We start from the raw sequence: 10,343 nt of genomic DNA, 5'->3' as shown, positions 1-10,343 counted from the left end.
AAAATAGTTTTAGACTTTACAAAAACATTTTTTGAGTAAAGATTAGAGCAAATGCTCTGATACCAATTGTAAGTAACTAGAGGGGGTGAATAGTTACTTAATGGTTTCTTAAAACTTTTTCGAAATCTTTAGCTATCAAAAGATAAGTTTTAAGTGCGAAAGTGTTCGTGTTTGTTAATGCAAGTATGTAAAGAATGTAAGTGCACAAACTCGAGGATTTATAGGGGTTCGGGAGGATGTTAACTAATCCTCCTTAATCCACTCCCCAAATCTAAGAATTGAGACTTTTCTTCACTATGATACTCCAAACCCGATGGAGTGTTCGGATACAATACTAGCTCTTCGATAAGCCGCTACTTATGAACCCTTACGTCCCTTTGAAGAATTCACAAACACCAAATGCACTTACCACAAGATCCTAATGCTCTAGCCTAGTGAAATGACAACTACCTTCTAGATCCCTTTAAGAAGATAGCTCACAAGTAAACTTATAGCTAAGCTTACAATCACTCATAGTTCTTCAATAGCTCACACCATCTTAATTCCCAATGGAATTGATCAACTTTCTAGATCCCTTTAAGGAAGTTAAATCATTAAGCAAGATGGTATTTCCTATCATAAGAACTATCTAACTTCTTTGATCCCTAAGGAAGTGTCTTACAAAGTAAACTTAAAGATACAAATGATAAGTACAAAGTTTACATTTCAATTCTACTTAGTTTATAGAGGTTGACATGTTCTAGCTAAAGAGGAAAGTCCAATGTTCTTGACCATTGTCATTGATTTCCTAATAAGGTAAATGCAGATTATTGTCCCTTGACAAACCATTAGCATCCAAACTTCATTACCTAAGTCTTTAAACCCATGTCTTCATCTTTGATGGAAGTATCTTGCTTCATTGATGCTTGTTACAAGTCAATTGGATTTGTTTGAATCTAGTTGAGATTGTTTTGACTAGTTGCATTAATCATAAAGAGATAAATCACTACATTCCAAACCTCATATCCATGTCTTCTGTCACAACACTAGCTTTTCGACTTAAGTTGTCTAGTTTGACTTCTTTAAGTTACAATTTCCGACATGACGAGTAAATTTATTAATCTATGTCCTGGTTTATTTTAGGGTTTGTATAGCCCTAAGGATGCATTTTAGGTTTTACTTGATTGGGTATTACTTTACATATTTTCATAAAGTCATAAACTCTAACTTATCATCATAAACCCTAGTTTACTACTATGAACCCTAGTTCATTACCATAAACCTTAAAGTTGTAAATTATATTTTTATATATATATTAACCTAATAACTAAACCTAATAGCTAAGTATTTTAAAGACTTGAAACATTTTCATTTGAACATTTGTTCATAAGATAGAAATATTTCTACACTTCATTATTTTCACAACTAGTCTTGATTTCTTTGTACTTAGCCATTTCTTTCACTTAATCAACCTTAACCTATCTTGATTAGAACCTAACCTTAGCTTACTTCCTAAACCCTAAACATACAAGTAAACATCTTAAGATTAAACATTAGAAAGCCTACACAAATACATGTACACTTGCAAAACCAAAAATAAACTAGAACACCTACACCATCATCATCACCATCGTCATTCATCATCATGTACATCATCAAACCACCTTTACCAAGTACTTCATCCTTCAGTAAATCTCATGTAAAACACAATGATGAGCTTCATTAATGATCCATGGTGAGTCACTCCCTCCCCCTCCCCTCCTTGTGCTACGCCCCACCTCTATCACCACCACCACCTCTATATAAGCTTGCTTTTACCTCTCATTCTTCCATTTCTTCATCCTCCCTTCTCTCTCAACACTTATCCACTCTCAAATACAGATCATAAGCAAGTAATTAATCATCTTCTTTAAGCATTAGTAGTATATTTCATCAAGGTATAACTAGCTAAACTAAATCTATTCATCATTTCTAGTCAAAATCAAGAACCTTCATGGTGTAAAAGCTAGATCTAGAGTGTTAAATCGCTCAATGATGACTATATGGCTAACCTTGATTTTGATACTAGATCAGTATACTTAAGATCTATATATGTACAATATCTTAAAATGAAGTTAAAGTAAGAACCAAAGTGGTTAAACTTGTGACGACCCGGAAATTTCCGACCAAATTTAAACTTAATCTTTATTTGATTCTGATGTGATAAGCAAAGTCTATTTAATTGAATCTCAAATTTTTTGAACTATTTCATGAAATCATTTGACCATTGACTATTCTCGACGATTCACGAACAATTAATCGTAAATAGGTACGTGTGTATATATATATATATATATATATATATATATATATATAATTTCTACTCACTGTTATTATTATATTATAATATAAGAATAGTAAATATTCAATATATGATAATATATATATAAATATATATGTTATATAAATACTACATAATTAAAAAAAAATTGAAACATTAATATATGAAATGACAAGTTAAAATATAGTTGTTATATTAATATTGTTATTAGTACTTTCATTATTATCATCAAAATAAATATCAATGTTAATATCATTATTAATTTAACTTAATATTGATATAAAATTAGATATATTTAAAATGTTATGTCAGTATTAATATTACTAATATTATTGATATTATTATTAAGATATATATATATTAGTTATCATTTATTATTAATATTTTTTTACTATTATTATATAAAATATGATTTTAAATATTAAGATAATTATTATTATTATGAGTAATAACTTGATATTATTATTATTATTATTATTATTATTATTATTATTTATTATTTTATTGATTCTATTATTACTATTCTAAAAACAATATTATAGTTATTAAACAATTATGAATTAGTAATAAAGATAAATCGTACAGACAAATTAAATTACAATCCACCATCGATTTTGTTTTTATTTCTTTTTCTTCTTTAGCTTTTGATCCTGTCAATTTAATGTCAGAGATTGTTAGACATCCACATCACAATTCGCTACACAACAATTTTGATTGATCATATGTACTACAACTCGTTCAATTACTCAAACAAAATAGATTACAATATTAGATAAAGGATCAATTCCGTTTAACATCACCATCAAGCTTTATTCAATTTGGTTTCTGTCTTCAGTTTGTTAAATATCCAAATCAAGAATTGTACGAATGAATTTGCAATCCCTTTCTATATATTTTTCTTTTCTGAGTGATTCTTCTGTCGACCCAATCAAAACAACAAAACAAACTGTAAATGAATCTTGTGCTATATATATCGTACACTTACACATTATATATACCACTGACTGCAAAAAGAAATAAAACTTTATATTATTTCCTGTCCTTTCTTCTCTGAATCGAGATCTTTTGTCGACCACCATTACTAAATAACAACGAAGTATACTGCTATGTGTAATTGAGACTTACAATTATTGTTAAGCTATATTTTGATTTCTATCTAACGGATATATATACATATATATCTTAACCTAATTGCATATAAGACACACATACATAAATGAAACACTTACAAACCGTCGAGCCACCATCATAATGAATCACCACCATTCGTTATCCATTTCTTGTGTTCCTGATGTGAACCGAAAACAACCTCATCACCTATTTAATTACATACATATATACTTGACAATAAACACACAAAATCAACACCACCCTCTTACTCTATTCTCTCTCTCTCTTCTTTTCGTATAGAACCATAAACCATCACACACTCAAACCATCTCGTGCGACCTGCAATTCACTCGATACTTGTTGCTACTACTGCACTTTGTTTCTCAGTTTCAAATCATCGTGAATCACCACAAACTTCTCAACTTGTTTCTAATTTTGTCTAACACCGAAACCACCATGATAACTACCATAACCACCCTCCACCATACTTGGTCACCACATCTACAGCAAAACCGCTGCAACTCCTTTGTGTTTCTTCTTCTATTTTCTGTGTGAAACCAAAACACCACTACTGCCCAACCATCAAAACCACCACTACAAATTACTTGATTACCGATGAGTACCACAACTCATTTGATATTTTTTTTTCTTTTCTTTTCCTATAAAAGCTTTCGATCAAGACCCAAACGAAACCCATTCTGATAGCTTAGGCTACTTTGATTGTTGATAAAGGAAACTGTATGACGATGATAAATACATGTTGATGATTATGATGGTGAGCTGCGAATATAAGAAGATAATGAATGATATAATAATAATGGTTACACAACGAATTTGTTGAACAGATGTTGATATGTTTTAGTTCGACTACAGTACCCACACCTCTTTATATTATTGTTTTGTGCTTGTGTATACAGCTAGCAATTTTGACAACCCCACAAGATTACTTTGATGTCGATGGTGATATTTGTAATCATACTTAATTAATAATACTAAAGCATTATCATAATTGTCGGCAATCTGTGTTTGCTTGATCATAGATAATGGATGATGAGGTAATGGTGAGGATATAAAGTATACCAGCGGATATATTTTTTTCTTCCTGCCGTCATATTATCTAATGAAATCAAAAAACAGAATTCGGTTGTGTGCAAATGTTAGTTGGGCCAGGGATTTACGTTGTGCTAATGGGCTATATTAGTTCTTGGGCTGTGAAAACATTTTAGGAGCTTGGGCCGAGATTGTTTTGTGGTTGAGCTAAAATAAAGATGACGATGATGTAGTTCGTGATGATATAGAAAAAAAAATGAGGAGATGATTTCATGACATAAGGATAGTGATTATCTTGCTGATCTGTATGATGATCCATGAAATGATAATAGTTATGTTGTGATGATTTTAAGATGATATAATGATGATGAGTATGATTAGTTTAGAAGATTATGGTAATATGTGTAATGATAATACGTACGATGATAATAGTATAATGATTAAGATGATAATCGAGATGATGATAATGAAGCAAGGATAACGAGGATGATGTTGTAAAATCGAAATAGATGTTATGAACGTTGATAATTATAATGATGAGGTATAAAGATGATGCTAGCTTAATATAAGTTAAATGTTTTAGCACGCGAGAATATTATAAGAAGTAACAATTGGAGCGGTGGTTAGGTGTGTGGTCATTGAACAAGAGGTCGTGGGTTCGAGCCCGGGCTGCGACATCTTTTTAGGAAGCTATTCTTTAAGGTAGTATACTTATTATTCCTATTAAAATTATTATTATTATTATTATTATTATTATTATTATTATTATTATTATTTTTATTATTATTATTATTATTATTATTATTATTATTGTTAGTAGTATTATAATTAAACATTACTAGTATTATTATTACTAACAATATCATTATTAGTATTATCCTTATTTTTAGTATGATTATCATTATTAGTATTATTATTTTAAAAATTAAAATCATTATTATCATTAGTAGTAAAATTATTATTATAGTTATTATTATTATCAGTATTACTATCATTATAATCATTATTACTAAAAGTATCACTATTTTTAAATTTATCTTTTTATTAAAGTTAGTATTATTTTTATCATTAATATTATTATAATTAATATTGCTAACTATAACTTTAGTTTTAAATATATTTCGTATATAAAATATAACTATATTTTTATGATATTAAATTAAAAAGATAGATATTATAAATTAGATACAAACTTTAAATATATAGAAGTATATGTAATAAGTATACTACTTTTACTAATAAAATACTTTTTGTTCAATTACGTTTTAATATAACTCAAATTTATTAAAAATAATATCATATTAAAAATATTGAGTATTTAAAAATATTAATACTAAGTACTTATCCAAAATAATTAAATAAAGTATATAATAGATTATTATGATAATTTTATAGAATATATATAAAATAAATATATTTAAGTAATTATTAATATTAAATTTAATATCACAAGTATATTACTAATATCAAAATATATATTTATTTGAATATTATTATATGTGTTAATATATATACTTGGTATAGGTTCATGAATCCGAGGCCAACCCTGCATTGTTCAGTTCAATCATATTTATTTTTACTGCAAAATACAGTATTGTGAGTTCATTTGATTCCCTTTTACTCTTTACATTTTTGGGACTGAGAATACATGCGCTATTTTTACAACTGCTTTATTAAATGTTTTTGAAATATATTTTGAACTGCGAATACATGAGATGCTTTTCTAAATGTTTGACGAGATAGACACAAGCAAAACATTCCTCGAATGATTATGTGGACATGATAATTGCCACCATTGAATTATGTGGACATGATAATTGCCACCAATTGATATGAATATTTTTCCCCTGATTATTATTGCATGGTAACCTAAGAATTAGAATCGGGTATGGCCCTAATTCACGCGAATCCTAAAGATAGATCTATGGACTTTGACACGTCCCAGTCAGAGAATTTGAACTGCTTTAGTACTTCGAAGTTTATATATTATACAGACGAGAGGTTCTGTTTTGGGGATATTATTTATGCGCATTACTCCCTCCGTCCCAAATCTATTGTCCCCAGACAAAAAACACGCAGTTTTAGGAAATTCTACTAACTTCATTCTCCACTAGTAATATATCTTCTCTCTCCAGATTAACCTCTTTTGATTGGTTAAAAAAGAATCTGGACAATTAATTTGGGACATCTCTGATGTTATGCGAGGTGTAGTACGAAATACTATTATTTTTAATACAAAATACGATACAAATTACACAAGTTTTAATTATTTATTTACAAATGGGATATACCTAAACTCTACTACAACACTATAGGCAGAGTACCTAATCTTAGAGTAGTATAATTTTTAGTAAGTCCGGTTCGTTCCACAGGGAAATGGTTTATTTTACACTATATTTTTATATAACTATTTTTGTACAAAATATAAATATATATATTACAATTATTATTATTAAAAAAGGGGGGGTTTTACCGTTTAATGACTGGTTTGTCGTTTTTATGCCTTAAATCACAATTAAAACCTAATGTAAAATATTAAATATAAATACAACTTAATTTAAAGCGTAAATTAAATGACGATAAATAAAAGTGCGATAAATAAAAGTGCAATAAAAAGTGCAATAAATAAATTGACAGGAAATAAAAGTGCGAGGAGATATAAAATAAAGGAATTATACTTATTTAAACTTCTGTAATCATGATGTTCGACGTGTTGATTTTAATTTATTACCATGGGTTAATTGTCCTTTGTCCTGGATTATTCGATATGTCCATCTGGTTTTTGTCCATAACAGTCCATCAGTCATAAATATAAAGTGCGAGTGTCCTCGTCAAATTATCCTTATACCCGAAGTTAAATATTCTAACTAATTGGGGACTTAAACTGTAATAAGGTTTTAATACATTGTTAATGATTACACCAGGTTATCGACTGTGAGCACTCCAAGGTTTTAATACTTTATTAAAAATTACACCAAGTGACCTTGTATGTAATCCACCCCTGTTTTAATGAGTCCATTGACTATTAATCCATTCCCGTGTCCGATTAAATGAACGATTATTAGTATTTATAAATATCCTGCCCATCGTGTCCAATCGACTGTATGTGGTTATTTATAATTACCTCAAATTGTAAATATCTATATTAAATTAATGAACTATCATTCAGTAAACCAAAATAAAGCCCATTAATAGCCCATAGTCCTATTTCCACAAGTGTCGGTCTTTTGTCCAAACCCCAATTATGGTCCAAAGCCCAATAACCCCGTCTTTAATATTTAGTCCAACATCACAATTACTTCGGCTTAAATAAGCATAATAATAATTTAGCTACGAGACATTAATTTAAAAAGGAAGAACATAGCTTACAGTGGTTATTAATTGCGTAGTGTTACACGGACAGAACTCCGACTTTAAAACCCGTAAAATAACTGTTACATAACCCAAACTAACTAATATAAAACTAAACTATATTATATTTTATATATATATATATATATATATATATATATATATATATATATATATATATATATATATATCATTGAGCAGAGAAAGATGGATATGGTGTAAATATTTCGTCGAATTGCATCGCCTTTTATAGTGGAATTTGGGTCCTGGTGTGCTCCGCGAGTGTGGAGGTTTTGTGCCTTACAGCTCCGCGAGTGCGGAACTTCAAATTCCAGCTCACGCAGAAATTGGATCCTAGCTTACCGACGTTTATTTATTTAATATAATAATATAATATATAATATATATATATATAATATATATATAATTTACATAATTAATTATATATTATATTATATTTATGTGCATAGTTAATTTGTGATTTTAGCTTCGTTGAGTCGCACGTTGATAGTTGGTTCATGTCTCGGTTCCCGATTTTTGAACATCCTTTCGTACGCTTAGATATCTTGTACTTTGCGTTTCGCGGCTTGTACTCTTGTTATTTTTAGACGTTTATCATCAATAAATTGAACCACTTAGATTGTATCTTGTACATTTGAGCTTTTTGGTCATTTGCGTCTTCAAATCGTCATTTTCTTCTTTTGTCTTCGCACTTATTTATTTAAACAATTATTACATAAAAATAGAACAATAGTAACTAAAAGCTTTACATATTGGAAGGATATTGATACTAAATATATGTTCATTTAGAGCACTATCAAATATCCCCACACTTGAACGTTGCTTGTCCTTAAGCAATACAGAACTTGAAATTAAATCACACTTCACTCGAATCACTTTTTTTATTCTCACACTTTGTACAACATTGATTTTAATACGGCGGTATAAACAATGATAGTAACGATGTGGTTTACAGTCCCACATGACTTATAAAAATTTAGATCCTTTAAGGAAATTGGATCTTTATAAAAATATTTGATCTTTTGAAAATTCAAGCTAGATTTTTTTTTTGGGTAAAAGGGGGTTACCCGGCGAATATATTAAAAAACCAAAAAGGTTATACAAGAAGTGCAGAGTTATAGGACAAACCCTTTAACCTCACAAACAACCAAGCTTTAACAAACTATAAAGCTAAACATGAGCAATTAGCTCCAAGAAACAAAAAACAAAACAACTCATGACACTTTCCAATCAGACTTGAGCCTAAGCGCACTAGCTGAAGACTTCCATTTGAAACTCATCAGTTTTAAACGAACTGTAGCATAAATCACCTCATAAACCTGGGCCGGGGATCGATTACCCTTCTTGAAGATCCTTCTGTTCCGCTCTTGCCAAATAAAATAAACAGACGCCGCAAATAGCAACTTGATTATAACGAATCTAGCAATATTCCGTTTTGCAAAAGGAGACAGTAACCAAGCAAAATCCTTCCAAGCATGTGAACTAATTGGAAAATCAATATGCTGCAACACTAAAGTCCACACTTGCGATGCAAAAGGACAGGAAAAAAATAGATGATCTTGTGTGTCACGAACCAAATTGCATAACGGACACACAATGATGGTCCCATGATGAATTTCCCAAGCTTTTAATCTATCGTGAGTCTTCAATCTTTCCCCCATAAGTAACCAAAGGACAAACGCATGTCTCAGAATACAATGAGAGAACCAAATAACCGAATACCATGGAACATGAGCAGCACGCGGCCGAAGGTATTCCCATACTTGCGAGATGGAAAATTCACATTTAGACCCATTAAGATCTCTCCACATTACCATGTCTGAAGAATTCGACATATCAGGAGGAGCCAAATTCTCCAGAACTATAAATCTATCGACCCAATCAATCGGCTAGGACCAAGATCCATTGTGAACAAGGTCGGCAACAGTAAAGTTCAGTTGCATACCTTCTTGGATAATAGCTCGACGTCTAACAATATTTATTAAAGGTCCGACATCAGCCCATTCATCAAACCATGCTGACGTGTTTTCACCATTTCCAATGACATGCACAAAACAACCTCGCAAGACCTCTCGCAAAAGCAAAAGTTTACGCCACCCCCAACTCAAATTAGATGGAACCGCAACATCCCAAAAATTGCAATTATTAAGGCGATAAGAATGAATCCACCTCACCCAAAGAGACTCTTTATGAGATAAAATCCTCCAAACATGAGACGTTAATAAAGCAATATTCCAGTATTTTAACCTGCGAATTCCCAGACCCCCTTCTTCTTTAGGAAGACAAACATCATCCCACTTTACTTTAGCTTTACCTTTCCTCATACTTCCTTGACACCACAAAAAACCTCGCATCAAACCTTCAATTTCTTTAATAATGGCACTTGGAAGAAGGAAAACTGATTGCCAATATATTTGCATAGAAGAAAGAACCGAAGTAATTAGTTGCACCCGGCCTGCAAAAGACAAAAACTTATTTTGCCAACTATTAATTCGATTCTTAACTCGATCTA

At 30.3% G+C, this 10,343-nt stretch overlaps 1 protein-coding gene across 1 annotated transcript; it reads right to left on the bottom strand.

The window, feature by feature from the left end:
- Positions 1-9,045: 9,045 nt before the first annotated feature.
- Positions 9,046-9,648, bottom strand: LOC139842518 (uncharacterized). The gene has a single exon (XM_071832650.1). The coding sequence runs from the start codon at positions 9,646-9,648 to the stop codon at positions 9,046-9,048; it is 603 nt and encodes a 200-aa protein (XP_071688751.1).
- Between the last annotated feature and the right edge of the window lie 695 nt (positions 9,649-10,343).

The sequence above is a fragment of the Rutidosis leptorrhynchoides genome, chromosome 4 (genome assembly GCF_046630445.1).
Source record: "Rutidosis leptorrhynchoides isolate AG116_Rl617_1_P2 chromosome 4, CSIRO_AGI_Rlap_v1, whole genome shotgun sequence".
NCBI lineage: Eukaryota > Viridiplantae > Streptophyta > Magnoliopsida > Asterales > Asteraceae > Rutidosis > Rutidosis leptorrhynchoides.
This window is presented reverse-complemented; position numbering and strand designations above follow the sequence as displayed.